Source organism: Balearica regulorum, chromosome 15 (assembly GCF_011004875.1).
Source record: "Balearica regulorum gibbericeps isolate bBalReg1 chromosome 15, bBalReg1.pri, whole genome shotgun sequence".
Classification (NCBI taxonomy): domain Eukaryota; kingdom Metazoa; phylum Chordata; class Aves; order Gruiformes; family Gruidae; genus Balearica; species Balearica regulorum.
In genome coordinates, this window is record NC_046198.1 from 2,909,101 (window position 1) to 2,923,898 (window position 14,798).

At 63.6% G+C, this 14,798-nt stretch overlaps 3 protein-coding genes across 3 annotated transcripts; 2 read left to right on the forward strand and 1 right to left on the reverse strand.

Annotated features, from left to right (window-relative positions):
• Window positions 1-496: 496 nt before the first annotated feature.
• On the forward strand, window positions 497-4,028 carry LOC142603932 (deoxyribonuclease-1-like 2). The gene is made up of 8 exons (XM_075767086.1): window positions 497-643; window positions 966-1,054; window positions 2,053-2,136; window positions 2,254-2,354; window positions 2,430-2,542; window positions 2,792-2,946; window positions 3,071-3,167; window positions 3,844-4,028. The coding sequence occupies exons 1-8, from the start codon at window positions 497-499 to the stop codon at window positions 3,892-3,894; spliced, it is 837 nt and encodes a 278-aa protein (XP_075623201.1). The 3' UTR covers window positions 3,895-4,028.
• On the reverse strand, window positions 3,969-10,582 carry ECI1 (enoyl-CoA delta isomerase 1). The gene is made up of 7 exons (XM_075767085.1): window positions 10,483-10,582; window positions 9,982-10,110; window positions 8,916-9,043; window positions 8,126-8,272; window positions 6,926-7,047; window positions 6,039-6,217; window positions 3,969-4,488 (listed from the first exon to the last, which is right to left on the reverse strand). Exons 1-7 carry the CDS (start codon window positions 10,523-10,525, stop codon window positions 4,322-4,324), a joined length of 915 nt encoding a protein of 304 aa, XP_075623200.1. The 5' UTR covers window positions 10,526-10,582; the 3' UTR covers window positions 3,969-4,321.
• A 1,751-nt stretch (window positions 10,583-12,333) lies between these two features.
• PTX4 (pentraxin 4) lies at window positions 12,334-14,490 on the forward strand. Its single transcript, XM_075767383.1, has 2 exons — window positions 12,334-12,804; window positions 12,936-14,490. The coding sequence occupies exons 1-2, from the start codon at window positions 12,676-12,678 to the stop codon at window positions 14,187-14,189; spliced, it is 1,383 nt and encodes a 460-aa protein (XP_075623498.1). The 5' UTR covers window positions 12,334-12,675; the 3' UTR covers window positions 14,190-14,490.
• Window positions 14,491-14,798: the final 308 nt, after the last annotated feature.

Genomic DNA, 14,798 nt, shown 5'->3' on the forward strand with positions numbered 1-14,798 from the left:
GCACAGTTGACACGGTAAGGACGGATCTGGGCTTGGAGCCGCGAACCGGGAGGGACTGGGATGAGCTGGGACAAACTGGGATGAGGAGTCACTCCGCCACCCGACTGTGGGGGCTGTGATCAAGTTTAAGGACGTGGAGCAGCCTGGGGTGCCGGCAGCAGTGGCTGGGGCTGGCGGGTGATGGAGATGTCCTGGCAGGGAGCAGAGCTGGGCGATCCGGGAGCTGGGCGATGCCGGGGCTGGCAGAGGTGCTGCCGGGGGGATTCACCGTGGCAGGATGAGGTTTAGCTTCCCCCAGGACCAGCGAGCCGGCAGACAGCCCGTGCCAGCTCTGCGGGCTGCTCCGGGCAGTGTCCACTGCGGTGCACTGTTGCACACCAGGACTTAGGAAGGACCTACCTGGATTTTTTTTTTGCTCTGTCCCCAAATCCAAAGCAGTTTTCCAAGTTTGGCTCCCATCACTGCATCCCTGCTGCTCAGCATCCCTCCTGGCAGAATGGGGACCGTGGCGCTGGCACTGTCCCTGCTGGCCGTGGCTCTCCCGTGCCTGGCCACCGCCACGCTGCGCGTCGGCGCCTTCAACATCCAGGCGTTTGGTGACAGCAAGATGTCCAACGAGGAAGTGGCAGGCGTCATCGTCAGCGTGAGTGCAGCCAGAGATGGGCTCTGGGGCAGACCCAAAACGTGGCTTCTGTGCCAGGGACACGTGGGGACGTGGCCACGGATGGGATGGCATCCCAGTGCCGGGGATGCCCTGGGGGGATGAAGGCTTGGTGGGGACCAAAGTGGGACATCGGGCACCCCCCCGCCATCCCTCTGAGCCCTCCGTGAGGACATCTGCCCCGGCGCCAAGGGTGGTGCTGCACCACGACGCGCCTGGCTGGGCGATGGCTGGGAGGGGAGAGGGTGGCCCCGAGCCAGCACCCGGCTCCCTCTCGCCATCACCGTCCCCCTTGGCCCCGCAGGTCCTGCGCCGCTACGACATGGTGCTGGTGCAGGAGGTGCGTGACTCTGACCTCAGCGCCGTCACCCAGCTGATGGAGCAGCTCAACAGGTACGAGCGGTGCCGGGGCCGAGAGCACCCGGGCTGAGATGCCGGCATTAGGCAGGGAAAGCCAAGCTGCCTGAGCAAGAAATGGGAAAAAAAAAAAAAAAAAAAAAGGTCCATCAGCAGAGCATTTGGTTTTGGAATAAGAGGGAACTGCTGGGCTGAAGCTTTGAGCAGCCACTGAAAAAAGGCACCAGGAATAATCTGGGGAGGGGAAGGGGGCACAAAACCCCTCCGAAAGCTGCAATCCCACCGGAGCACACAGGATGGAAAGGCAGTACAGCTCTGGCAAGCTGCGTCTCCAAAATCCAACAGCACAGGGCAGGGGGCGAAGGGGGCAGGGACAGGCAGCCCCCCGCACCCCGAAACCCTGGGCACGGCAGGGGGACCCCGGGATGGACCCAGTGGCAGACGATGCTCTGAAGCGGGCGGCTCAGCCATCCCAGGAGGAAAAGGGGCTGCTGGGGTGGGCTAAAACTGGGCACCGCAGGGCGGCAGCCCCCCCGCCGGCTGGGTGCTGACCCTGTTTCGGGTGAGGGCACGGGGGCCGGGCTGGGGCCAGGCGGACGCCACCGCTGTCTTGTTGAAAGGCGGCGAGTGCTCCTGACCGGGTACGCCCAGTCCACGTCCTCGCCCCTTCCGTGTCCCCTCCAGCACAGCCACAAAGCAGCTGGGGCAGGGAGGGTGACGCCAGGCTCCACGGGGCCCCAGGCTGCTCATTAACCTAATTTAGCTTTGCTGCAAACGAAGGTGGGGAGCGTCCCTGCAGAGAAAGGGGAGGCAGGAGCCACCCCGCGTCCTGCCCGCGGCCAGCCGTGCCCGAGGAGCCACCCCGCGGCGGTGGGCTCAGAGCCGGTACACCCCATGTCACTTCATGGCTGGGCCACGGTGGCCCACGGGCACAGCAGAGCAGGACTGGCCGGTGGCCCGGTGGCCACGCAACCCCATGGCCACCCAGCCCCTGGTGCCAGCCATGTCACCGTCCTGCCTTTGCATCTCCGCAGTGTGTCTACGTCCCCGTACAACTACGAGATCAGCGACCCCCTGGGACGGGACAACTACAAGGAGATGTACCTCTTCATCTACAGGTAACAGGGCTGGGTGTGCTGCCACCCGTCCCGCGGCACTGTGGGGCCACCGACGCCATGGAGGGGGCGCAGGGGCCGTGCTGAAACCCAGGGTCACCATCCCTCTTGGCCCTACAGGACAGATGTCGTGTCCGTGGTGGACACCTACCAGTATGAGGACCCCCAGGACATCTTCAGCCGGGAGCCGTTCATCCTGAGGGTCTCGGCACCCCGCACCAGTAAGCGGGAGGGATGGGTGGCCCCAGGCGGTGGCACAGGGTGGCCGCAGGGCTGATGTCCCTCTCCCCTGGCAGAGGTGGAGGAGTTTGTGCTGGTGCCACTACACTCAGCCCCACACGATGCCGTCGCCGAGATCGACGCGCTCTATGACGTCTACCTGGCCATCGTCAGCAAGTGGGGGACGGACGTGAGTGCTGCTGGCACCGGGGGCGGCACCGAGGGCGAGCGCTGAGCCCTGGGGACCGTTCGACCCACGCCAGGTCCCTGCCCTGAGGCGAGCGCGGCTGGTGCGAGGGTGGTGGGATGGCGACCCTGCTCCTGCCCCGTCCCCAGGGGATGCCCCGACACCCAGGGCTGATCCCCGCCGGAGGGCTGGTGTCGGGGCAGCCCCGTTCCCCAGCCACCACGAGTGTCCCCCCGCCCCTTCCCATCACAGAACATCATGTTCCTGGGGGACTTCAATGCCGACTGCGCCTACGTCCAGCCGAGCGACTGGTCGGCCATCCGCCTGCGCACCAGCCATGTCTTCAAGTGGCTGCTCCCCGACGGTGCCGACACCACGGTGGGGAAGTCGGATTGCGCCTATGACAGGTGAGCGCCGCTGTGGCGCTGCCATCCCCTCCCTGGCACGCCGGGGCCCCCCTGCCCATCCCGCACCACCAGCGACCGAGTGTGGGGCCCAGAATGGGACCCACCGCCCACGTCTCCCTGGCAGGATCGTGGTGTGCGGCGCCAAGCTGAAGAGAAGCATCGTGCCAAATTCAGCCACCGTCTACAATTTCCAGCGCGCTTTCCAGCTGGAGCAGGAGGAGGTGAGCCGGGCTTACGAACCCGGGGCTCAAACAGGCACCAAGGCCGAGCTGCCCCAGGCAGTGCCGGCTGCGGGGCTGCCAGTGTCCGCTTGGGATTAGGCAGCCCGGCCGTGGCCGTGTAGCCCAGGCATTTAAGAAAAAGGTGAAAAGCAGAGGTGAAGCAGCTCCAGCAGCAGCCTGAGCTGGCTCCGGCCGAAGCACACGTGCCCCTGCCCAGCGCCTGCCTGCTGGGACGCCAGCACAGCCCCTGCGGAAGGCACGCACCCCTCCCGGGCACAGCAGCCAGCTAACGGGGAGCTCGGGGTGCCGAGGGATCCATGGGTGGGAACAGGAGGGGGGATTTGGGGTCGTTGCTCATCCCCGTGGGGAAGAGAGGAGACGCACGGGGCTTTTTGTAGTCTTTCACCCCACGGCGTGGGGCAATTGAAGCCGATCTCCAACCACCCGTAGCTGGCACAGAGCTCCCACGTGATTCATGGGGGTCTTGGAGGGCAGACACCCCCTGCCAGCGCCTGCCCCAGGCCACACCTGGGCAGCTCTTGAGAGGTGCCAAAACTGGAGCTTTGTGTGTTGAGCATCTCGGGGTTGGGGACATCGCCGGGTGATCGCAGCCACCCTCCTGGTGAGGGGCTCACCGAACCCTGCGATACACCTCCCACCTCTTGCCCTCCTCCAGGCCCTGGCAGTCAGTGACCACTACCCGGTCGAGGTGAAGCTGACGGCTTGAGCTCCTCCTGCGGCCACAGACCACGATCCAGCTCCAGCTCCCACCACCAAGTATCCATGAATGACGCATCCATGTCCTACCTCATCAAAGACTTTATTGACAAATCTCATTTCACAATTAGCTGTTGGACAGGAGGGAGGACATCGAAGGACCGACGGGCTCGGGACGCAGCGGCATCAAGACCCTCTCCCTGTCCGTTCCTGAGGGGAGCCGAGGAGCAGCTCTCCCGGCTCTCAGGAAAGGCAGCGGTGGCGTCAGGCACTCTATGGGGACTAAGGGGAAGGGGCGGTTGGGGCGGCCACAGGAGCAGACAGCACGTCACCAACTGCTGACGCTGCAGATGGCTTCACCGTGAAAGTCTACAGCTACAGCAGTGTTTCGGAGGGTCGCTCGAGCTCCTGGGACCGGGCTCTGGCCGGCTGGCTCCTCAGCTCTTCTTCTTCTTTAGCATCTCCATGTACATGCGAAGTGACTTCTGGATGGACTCTTTTGAAACAAAGCTGATGAAGTTCTGAATGTCTTCCTCCCGGTGAGCTACCAGGCGGTCCAACACGGCCTTCCTCATCATGGACTTGGTGAGCTGACGGGCATGGTCTGCGGAAAGGAGAGCGAGGATGGGAAACGCGCACGGTCCTCACCCCTGACCGGCTCTCAGCCACTGCCACCATCTGCAGGTGCCTCCGAAGGGGAGGTACAGCACGCCAACGGGCTCTTTAAACCAGCAGGGAAAGGTGTCAGGAAAACCCACCGGCTGGAGGCGGAACTGGATAAATTAACGTACAATAAATTATGATCTGTACTGCCCAGTGCAGAAACGACTGAGACAGATGACAAAAAGTTGTGCACCCTCCTTCTCTCTGCACTGTCTACAGCCCAGCCCCATTACACGCCGCTGGGCTCAGGACAGCAGTAACCGAACAAAATTCTCCCTCTTTGAAACTGCTCTGGCTCTAAGCTCCCCCAACCCAGCCCAGGACAGTCCGCTCTGGCCAAACATGCCGTACAACAGCCAGCAGCACTGCTCCCTCAAGTTCGTGCTGACAACAGGCTCTGGGCCAGTTCAGTACAGATACGTGGATGCTGCCGGAGCAGCGCTGGCTGCTGGAGCTGACCGAGGGCTCGAACACACATCTGCTCACACACACACAGGGCCACGCACAGTGATGTGGCAGCACAGCTGTAGCACAGATGTTGCATACGTGCTCTCAGTGCGCTTCAACCGTGACGGTGAAATGATGACCAACCCCCCCCAGGCACAGGGCAGCCCGAATCGCTCCGGCACCCACGTGCTACAGACACCTTCACCCGGACAGACTTCCCCAGGTTCTGTTTCAGGGCTCTGGGGAAGGATCTGCGTGGTGCCTCCTCCAAGTCAGAGGAGAGCACAGCTGAGACGTGCTCCCCTCCCTTGGGGGCTGAGGTTTCACAGCAGGGGAGAGTGCTGTTTAGGGACCCTCTTCCAAGGCTGGGACACAAAGTGACAGCCCTGGGACCCATCCTTTTCTGCCCAGTTTCATTCAGGCTTCTCCAGAAAGAGCAGCCAAAGGGTGATACGTAGTTCCAACTCCCTGGAGGTGACGTGGGATGGGATAGTTCAGATCTAGCCCTGGCCCACGCAGAGCCCTCTCCCAGCCTGGGAACCACGTGCTGTCAGCCAGGGAGCAGCCCAAACACGCACGTGATGCCTGTCCTCACACCCCCATCCCCAGCTCAGCAGAGCGACAAATTGATCCAGACCACAAAGGTGGACTGGCAGCCACCCACACGCTCTCGCCCAGTCTGTTCCCTCAACTCCATGGCAGCTTTCCTGGGGTGACATCTCTGCTGACAGACACAGAGATTCAGTTTCTGTCTGGAGCTCAGGCACCTCCAGATTGACTCAGCAGGGCTGGCAGGGCGAGCCGAGCTGGAGCCACATGCCCTGCATGCCCACGAAGGTGTCCTCCCACGCAGGGGCAGTGGCAAACCCATCTTCATCAGCCCAAGGCTGCCGGGACCACTGTGCTGAGCTTTCCTATCTCCCAGCCATCCACATCTTCCCTTTAAATGGAAACTGTTACGTATCTCACAGGTACCAGCCCCTGTACCTGTCCTTCCCACCGAGATCAGATCCCTTCTTCCTCTGCCGGAGGTGCCGCACTTACCAGGAAGGGCCAGCCACTGCGCCATGACAGCTGCAGCCTTCTCCTGGAGCTTCTCCTCTGCCACCAGCTCGTCCACGAGGCCAAACCTGAGGGCCTCGGGTGCGGCGTGGAGGGAGCCCAACTGGAGGGAGCGTTCAGCAACTCGGTGTCCCACCACGTTTACGAAGGTGTCCTTAAACCTAGGAGAGATGGGAGGAAAAGCCACAGTCAGGGAAAGAGACACCCAGCGGCAGCTGCACCCAGACACTGATGCGAAGAGCACGCTCGGTCCCACTCCCCGGGCACGGGTCTCCAAACAGCAGCTACAGGCTCAGCCACGCTGTGCACGGTCAGGCGAGCAGAGCCATTTTCGGTACTACCCTGACAGAGTTCACCCTCCTCCTCTCCACGAGAGCTGCTCTATGTACTCTCAGCGCACAGGTCCCAGCTCTGCCCGCTTGCTGTGATCTGGGAGCTCCGTTCCAAAAGTATATTTGCATGTTCTTAGGGCAAGCAAGGGTCCATGCTTTAGCATATCAGTGCCTCAGAGATCTCCACAGCTATGGGATTTTGCAGATACGCAGCCTGTACCTGCAGAAAAACCATATTCCCAGCCTGAGCCTGACCAGAGAGATCTCCCAGCGCTAGTTTTGGAGTTGACCACAGAGTCAGAACTGAGATCCTCGCTAGTGAAGGATGTGAGAACATTCTGCAGCCTGAAAGCTTTTCATATACCTGCAGGATAGGACAGAGAAATGAGGTGCTGTGTCCTGCAGCTGCAACTACCTGATCACCGACACATAAAACTACATCTCAGCGGCGAGTTAAACTGATTGATAAACTCCTTGAAGATTAATTCTTTTGAGAGACCTACAGATGATACTAGAAGTGGGGAGGCACTGGCCTACCAGAAGGGAGCCACAATGCCCAGCTGGGCTTCGTTCAGGCCGATGCTGAATTTGGGGTTCTCCACCATGATCCTGTAGTCACACGACAAGGCAAGGAGACAGCCTCCCGCTGGGCTGGAGCCCTGGCAAAGAGAAGGAAGGAGTGAGTCTAGGTTGTGGTTACAAATGTGCCTGCACCCTCAGCCTCACTGTTTCTTCCAGGGCAGGGAAGACACAGGGTGACAGAGCTGCCAGGGACAGAGCAGATGTCCCCACAAGTCTCAGACCACCTGATTCAAAACAGCCACTAAAGAAGACTTCTGATATATTTATCAGAGTTCATTTTTCAATGCTCTTTGTTTTGTGCATTCTCCAGCCTGGAAATCTAGTTAATTAATTCATGTTACTCAGGTTGCAAACTGTGCAGCGGACATTTGCTACATCATTTTCTTGTAACCCTACACGAGTTTTTAATCTTGAGTCTGTAACCCTAAATGCCACAGAAATGGTTCTGTTCAGAGGCTGTGTAACGCCTTCCATCTATGTAACTTCCATCTGCGACCGTCTTTGCCACGACACGGTGCTTGCTTAGCCCTGCACGGGATGCCTGTGGGAAGCTGCTCAGGGACCCCGCTGCCTTCAAAGAGTCTATGGACACAGAACTGTGAGCAAGTCACCCTGGGCAACTCCTGCGAGTCTCATCGGTGAGCAAGCAGCCAGTGGGCGTGTGACAGGTGTCCTTTGGACTCCTCTTACGCCAACCGCTCACTTCTCCAGCACTCGTCTGCCATCAATGCCCCTCTGGGCTTTACCACTGGCCTACAGCCTTCCTCTCAGTCCTCCAGCCTGGAGGACAGACTCCCAGCCGAGTTCCTGGGGCAGCGTATGGCTTTTGCCGCACAAACGGCACCTTAGCCCCCATCAGCAGGACACCAGTGCCACGCAAGCTCTCCACCGCAGCCAAAATGCTGCTATACCCCAGCAGCACCTGCGGCTTACACGGAGCCTGCAACGTCCTGCGCTTCCACACCTTCCCACACCCCAACGCGCCGAAGCGACAGACGTGTACTTTGCCCAGACATCCCAACAAATACATCCCTGTATTTGTTTCAGCACTGACAAGCCCGATTTTTCGGCTGTCCCTGCCCACGCAGTGCAAACAAGCTGCAGCAAGCGACAGATCGCACAAGGCGACTAGGAAGGCGGCTCTAAAGGACGTACGTTCACTGCAGCGACTGTCACCATGTTGGAGCCGTACAGCTGCAGCCACATCTCCTGCACAGCTCTCCAGAACTCGGCGTAGTGCTCTGTGCTCTTCCCACACATCTCGGTGATGTCCAGGCCAGATGAAAAGATTTTGGGGACAGCCTGGAATGGAGAAAATAGAAATGTCACTGAGAGTCAGTGCTCAGGGATGACTCTTTAGCCTCTAACAGACTCAGCCTGAGGAAAAGGAAAGCGATTCTTAAATATGACATAAACCAGGGTCTTTTGGGGTTCTGAAACAATCTCCCCAGTGCTCCCACAGCCTGGATCATCCCATCACCATGGCCTGCAGGGCTGGAACTCTTGGTTAGCAGCGCGGTTTCTCATTATCAGGGTCGCTGTGCGGGTACCTCAGCCACGCAGCACAAGATGTGCCCTGTCCTCTTCCCAGGCACCACCTCGTACCCACATCACGTCTGAAAATAAAGACTGGCTTCCCCCAGCAGCTCCCTCCGGGCAGTTCAAGAGATCTCAAGGGATGTGTCAGGTTTGCACATAAGCAGCTTTGACGTTAATGACAAACAACACCACTCAGTTGTTATTCTTCCGCTAGAAAAGGGCAGGGAAGAACAAGCGCAGCGCTTCCAAGAACCCCCTGCCCTCCTTCGGAGCTGATCAAAGCTGCGTCCTGGCCTTCCCACGCCGGTGACCAGGGAGCCAGGAGGCCAAACACTCGCAAGGGAACGGCACCCGTGTCTGCCAAATTGCCCCGCAGCTCACACCCCGAGCTAAGAACAACACGTACAGATGTGAAGATTACGCCCCGGCAGGCCCGGTTGTTCTCCAGCTTCTCCAGGCTTATGCAAAACTCGGTGAGGAAGTCCAGGCTGAGGCTGTTGACTGGAGGGCTCTTGAACTTCATCGTGGCGACGCCTGTGCCATGGTAAACACAGAGACATCAGAACCCCTGCCCGCAGCGGCACACATTGCCTTGCCCAAGGGAGCTTCACCCTCCTCCCTGTTTCCTTGCTCACCCCAGATCGTGTCCTTCCGCTCCTGGCTCTTCAAAAAGCCCCCGGAGCTGCGGGGCCAAGACAGGGCCCTGCCTCTGCCCAGACCTGCCCGCAAGCCGGGGCTCGCTCAGCCAGCGGTGAACCTGGAGCATGAAGCTGTGTCCCAAAGACCAGCCACCTTCGGGGTCACGCTGCCTGGCGGTTCCCTTCTCTCTGGGCTCACTGGATACGGATGAGCCTCCAGCCTCACACACCTTTCTGAGCCTGCAGCAGCACTGCCACCCTGGCCAGCACGGCGGGAAAGGCTCTGAGCCCTTGTCCCCACCCAAAAAGGTCCCCACCGAGTGCTTGGTCTGGGTGCTGCAGCCGTGCCCGGGCTGGGGACAACGCGAGGGTGCACCCAGGGACCTGGAAGCCAAAACAGACCCTGGGAAGCCTCAAGAAGAGGCACCCTTTGTTTGGTGCGGGGACGTGGCCCTGTGACAGCTATTCCTGGCAGCCAGGACACAGAAATCCCCAACAGCTGCTCCCCCAAGGAGCGCCTGCCACTCTACCAGGTCCCCAAAGCAGGGACCCGGCAGAGGGGACGATGCATGGGCAGGGGACAGGGCACGAGGTCTGCTCATGGTGACAGCCAGGTGCCTGCGGCATCCAAGCAGCACCCACCTGACGTGCCCACGACCGGTGAGACTCCCATCCCTGAACGCTTCTCTCTGAGGGTCCAAAGCAGCCGAAGCTGGCACATCTAGGGCTTTGGTGGCTTTCCATGCCATGCAGCTGGCACGGAAGGGGCCCTGCCCGTGCCCCACAATGCCCCATGGGTTGCAGGTGCCACCGCAGAGGTGCCACCCGCCATACCTGAGCTCTCGTCCAGCTCCACCAGGATCTTGTTGTTGCTGAAGGCACGACATGGGGCCAGTGGGAGGCCGGGGGGCTGCCGGGCGGCTCTGCCCCACGCCGGCAGCCGGTGGCAGAGGGGCAGCACACCTGGGGGGGACAGAAGCAGATAGGGGAGGGCAGGGCAGAGCCCCCACGGGTGTGGGGTGCGCTCCCCAAAACTGCTCTGCACAGACAGGGCGGGGACACGGGGACACCCCGACCCACTGAGGGTGGACATGGGGACACCTCAGCCCACGGTGAGGGACGTGGGGGAACATCCTGACACAGAAGGAGGACACGGGGACACCCCGACCCACGGCGGGGGACATGGGGACACCCTGACCACAACGGGGGGGGGGGACACGGGGAGGGGCCGCGGGGACTCCTCCACTCGCGGCAGGGGGCACGGCGCCACGCCGACTCCCAGCGGAGGCACACGGAGGGACGCGGGGCCAACCCCGCCGGCGGGGCCGGGCGCACCTGACCGGGCGATCCGGCGAGCGAGGGTGGGCACGGCCGCCATCTTCTGCCGCCGGGTCAAGGGTACGGGGCGGGGCCTGGCCGCGCGTCACCGCCCCGCCCCGCCCCGCGGGACACGCCCCCAGCGGCAGAGTGGAGACCCCCGGGCTCAAGCCCCGCCCATCGCCCTGAAGCCCCGCCCCCTGCCCTGAAGCCCCGCCCCCTGCCCTGAAGCCCCGCCCCCTGCCCTGAAGCCCCGCCTACGGTCGGCCCTGAGGCACGCACGTGCTGCCGCCTCGTGGTGGTGCGCGCCCCAGACTGCCTGCACTGTCCTGCCTGCACCGTCCTGCCTGCACTGCCTGCACTGCCCTGCCTGCACTGCCTGCACTGCCTGCACCGTCCTGCCTGCACTGCCTGCACCGTCCTGCCTGCACCGTCCTGCCTGCACTGTCCTGTCCTGCCTGCACCGTCCTGCCTGCACTGTCCTGTCCTGCCTGCACTGCCTGCACCATCCTGTCCTGCCTGCACCGTCCTGCCTGCACTGTCCTGTCTGCACTGCCTGCACTGTCCTGTCCTGCCTGCACTGCCTGCACCATCCTGTCCTGCCTGCACCGTCCTGCCTGCACTGTCCTGTCCTGCCTGCACCGTCCTGCCTGCACTGCCTGCACTGTCCTGTCCTGCCTGCACTGCCTGCACCATCCTGTCCTGCCTGCACCGTCCTGCCTGCACTGCCTGCACTGTCCTGCCTGCACTGTCCTGTCCTGCCTGCACTGTCCTGCCTGCACTGCCTGCACTGTCCTGCCTGCACTGTCCTGCCTGCACCGTCCTGTCCTGCCTGCACTGCCTGCACTGTCCTGCCTGCACCGTCCTGCCTGCACTGCCTGCACTGTCCTGCCTGCACTGTCCTGTCCTGCCTGCACTGTCCTGCCTGCACTGCCTGCACTGCCTGCACTGTCCTGCCTGCACCGTCCTGTCCTGCCTGCACCGTCCTGCCTGCCTGCACTGCCTGCACCGTCCTGCCTGCACTGCCTGCACCGTCCTGCCTGCACTGTCCTGTCCTGCCTGCACTGCCTGCACCGTCCTGTCCTGCCTGCACTGCCTGCACTGCCTGCACTGTCCTGCCTGCACTGCCTGCACTGTCCTGTCCTGCACTGCCTGCACCATCCTGTCCTGCCTGCACCGTCCTGCCTGCACTGTCTGCACCGTCCTGTCCTGCCTGCACTGCCTGCACTGCCTGCACTGTCCTGCCTGCACTGCCTGCACTGTCCTGTCCTGCACTGCCTGCACCATCCTGTCCTGCCTGCACCGTCCTGCCTGCACTGTCTGCACCGTCCTGTCCTGCCTGCACTGCCTGCACTGCCTGCACTGTCCTGCCTGCACTGCCTGCACCGTCCTGCCTGCACCGTCCTGCCTGCACTGCCTGCACCGTCCTGTCCTGCCTGCACCGTCCTGTCCTGCCTGCACCACCTGCACTGTCCTGTCCTGCCTGCACCATCCTGTCCTGCCTGCACTGCCTGCACTGTCCTGTCCTGCCTGCACCGTCCTGTCCTGCCTGCACTGCCTGCACCGTCCTGCCTGCACTGTCCTGCCTGCACTGTCCTGCCCTGCCTGCACGTCCTGCCCACAGTGTCCTGCCTGCACCATCCTGCCTGCACTGTCCTGTCTGCACTGTCCTGCTTGCACTGCCCACACTGTCCTCCCTGCACTGCCTGCACTGTCCTGCCTGTACCACCTGCACCGTCCTACCTGCCCTGCCTGCACTGTCCTGTCCTGCCTGCACTGCCTGTACCGTCCTGCCTGCACTGTCCTGCCCTGCCTGCACTGTCCTGCCTGCCTGTACTGTCCTGCCCCCCCCCCCCCCCCTTAATCCAGCGTGTGAGTCCAGGACTCCCCACCCTGCTGCCCCCCAAGAGCTGCCCCACGGCTGGCCCCACCGGGGCCACACACCCGCGTCCGTCCGTCCCCCGCCTCCCCCTGCCTGCGGCTCAGCACCCCCTGCCTGGCCCCTGCCTGTGAGCCCGGGGAGCTCCTGGGCCAGGGCCAGCCACCCCCCCAGAGTGCCTGGCTGTGGGCCATGGCGCTGGGAGCCCTGGGGCTGATGGCTGCTGGGCCACGCCAGCGCGGCTGCGGATCTCATCATGGAGGCGGCCCCGAGGGGCACCGTGGGGGCCAGGGCTGGCCCTGCCCTGCAGGCAGAAAGCGTCCGGCAGCGGCATGGCAGGGACGGCGCTGCCCCTCTGCCTGCTCCTCGCTGCCGCCCTGCGGGGTGGCCTGACCCAGGCTCCGGGGCCCGTGGCCCGCCCTGGCCCCCCGCTCCTGCGGCTGCGGCGGCTGGAGGAGCAGGTGGGTGCCTGGGGTTGGGGAGGGGGCGCAGGGTGGCACTCGGTGTTTCGGGCTGGGCTGGGGGTCGTCGGCGCAGCAGAGGCCGGGCGTGGGGATGTGAGTTCACCCCACCTTGTCCCGCTCCCTTGCAGTTTCGCCGGCTCCAGGAGGTGACGCTGAGCCATCTCCAGAGCATCGCCGAGAACTACAACGTCTCCTACAACATCGATGGGCGCTTCCGGGCGCTGGCAGAGCAGGCAGAGGTGGCTTCTGCTGCCCGGGCTGCCCTGGGTGCTGAGCTGGCCCGCCTGGCCACCACTGGCCGGCGGCTGCACCGCAGGCTGAAGCGGCTGGAGGGGACAGTGGGTGCCCTGAGCCTGCCGCACTGCCCGCTCACCCACCCACCGGGTGCACCGGTGAAGGCTGGCACTGAGCTGCACGGCCCGCCGGACGCTGCCCGGAGCTGGGGTAGCCAGCTGGAGCAGAAGCCACGGGGCCAGGCGGCCCTCAGCAGCCCCAGCCCTCGGCACCCAAAGGCGAGGCGACGGCAGCGGCAGCGGGAAGGTGGGCACCGGCTGCCGGCCGATGCCAGGTCCGGTGAAGCACCTGGGGAGGATGCGGACCCCCCTCGTGACACAGCACCAGGAGCCCAAGCCATGGCACCGGCGCTCCCCACCGTGACCGTGGTCCCCCTGGAGCAGCCCCCAGCCCCCCAGCCACCAGGAGAGGGTAGGTACGGGGCCCCCGCCCCAGCGTCCACCTCCCCAGCCTGCCGCACCGGCATCATCCTGCTCTTCCCCAACACCTCTGCCGAGCGCGTGGCCGTCCTGGGGCCGGGGCCGCGCCAGGGGCTGCGAGCGCTGTCGGTCTGTGCCTGGCTCTCCACCCCAGCCCCCCGCCTCGGTGCCCTCCTCTCCTACACCACCGAGGACGGCGGCAGCAAGCTGGCCGTGCATGGCCGCAGTGGGGACCTCCCCGGCTCCGCGCATTTTGTCATCGGGGATGGGGAGTTTCGGGAGCTCCCGGTGACGTGGCTCCTGGATGGTGAGTGGCACCACCTCTGCCTCACCTGGTCCTCCGGCCAGGGCCAGTACCGATTCTACGTGGACAGGCGGCTGCTGGCTGCCGGCTCCGGCTTCTGGCAGGGCTATGAAATTCCTGCTGGTGGCTCACTGGTGTTGGGCCGGGAGCAGGACCACCATGGCAGGGGTTTTGGCACCACGGAAGCCTTCGTGGGTCACCTGGCTGGCTTGGCCCTCTGGAGCCGGGCTCTCCTGCCTGGGGAGGTGGCCAGCATGGCAACCGGCCGGCGGCTGCCCCGCAGCCCCCTCCTCACACTGGCTGATGCCTCCCTGCAGGGTGGGGTGCGGAGGGTGGCGTGCCCCTGTCTCTGGCACTGCCGGTGACAAGCCCGGCAGCAGGAACGGTGCCGGCTCCTGGCAGTCAGGGTTGGCTAGCAGTGCTCGGCCGGCACGAGCTGCCTCCTCCCGCGGGGACGGGACGCCAGGCGGAGGGGGTGTCTCAGGACTGGGACCACTGAACGTCGGGAAAAGGGGAAAAAAAAGGGGTTTTGACAGGCAGGGGACAGTGGAAGCGGAACCCGGTCCTGGGGCCTGTCCCAAAGCCGGGAGGTCGTCAGCTCCTGCCCCAGAGGATGTACAGCCCCGTCGTTCCTATTAAAATGCTCCGGGCAGAGAAGAAACCTCATTTATTTCTGGTCTCGCTCGTCACTAACGCTCGGTGCCGCTTACAGCCGGGCAGGAGCCGCACAGGCAGCCCCAGCCCGGGCCGGGTCACGCGCGGGTGACCCTGCCTGTCCCCTGCCGCTGAGTCAGACGCGGGGGGAAGCTGTAGCACGGAAAATCCTGTGACCGGGAGGGAGCCGGAGGTGCCGGAGCAGGTGCCGCCTTGTCCCGTGAGGCGGGGGCTCCTCGGACGGTGCCCAGCTTCGGGCCGAGAGGTGCTGCTGCTCCGGGGGGGGGGGGGGGGCTCGGGTGAGGCACACAAAACACTCC

What these genes read in the sequence shown, in the direction of transcription:
- LOC142603932 (XM_075767086.1), top strand. Translation starts at nt 497, where the DNA reads ATGGGGACCGTGGCGCTGGCACTGTCCCTGCTGGCCGTGGCTCTCCCG. An exon ending in TGGCAGGCGTCATCGTCAGC is followed by an intron (nt 644 to 965) that starts GTGAGTGCAGCC and finishes TTGGCCCCGCAG; the next exon opens with GTCCTGCGCCGCTACGACAT. An exon ending in TCGGATTGCGCCTATGACAG is followed by an intron (nt 2,947 to 3,070) that starts GTGAGCGCCGCT and finishes TCTCCCTGGCAG; the next exon opens with GATCGTGGTGTGCGGCGCCA.
- PTX4 (XM_075767383.1), top strand. Translation starts at nt 12,676, where the DNA reads ATGGCAGGGACGGCGCTGCCCCTCTGCCTGCTCCTCGCTGCCGCCCTG. An exon ending in TGCGGCGGCTGGAGGAGCAG is followed by an intron (nt 12,805 to 12,935) that starts GTGGGTGCCTGG and finishes GCTCCCTTGCAG; the next exon opens with TTTCGCCGGCTCCAGGAGGT.
- ECI1 (XM_075767085.1), bottom strand. Translation starts at nt 10,525, where the DNA reads ATGGCGGCCGTGCCCACCCTCGCTCGCCGGATCGCCCGGTCAG. An exon ending in TCGCCGGATCGCCCGGTCAG is followed by an intron (nt 10,111 to 10,482) that starts GTGCGCCCGGCC and finishes TGTCCCCCCCAG; the next exon opens with GTGTGCTGCCCCTCTGCCAC. An exon ending in TGACAGTCGCTGCAGTGAAC is followed by an intron (nt 7,048 to 8,125) that starts GTACGTCCTTTA and finishes TCTCTTTGCCAG; the next exon opens with GGCTCCAGCCCAGCGGGAGG.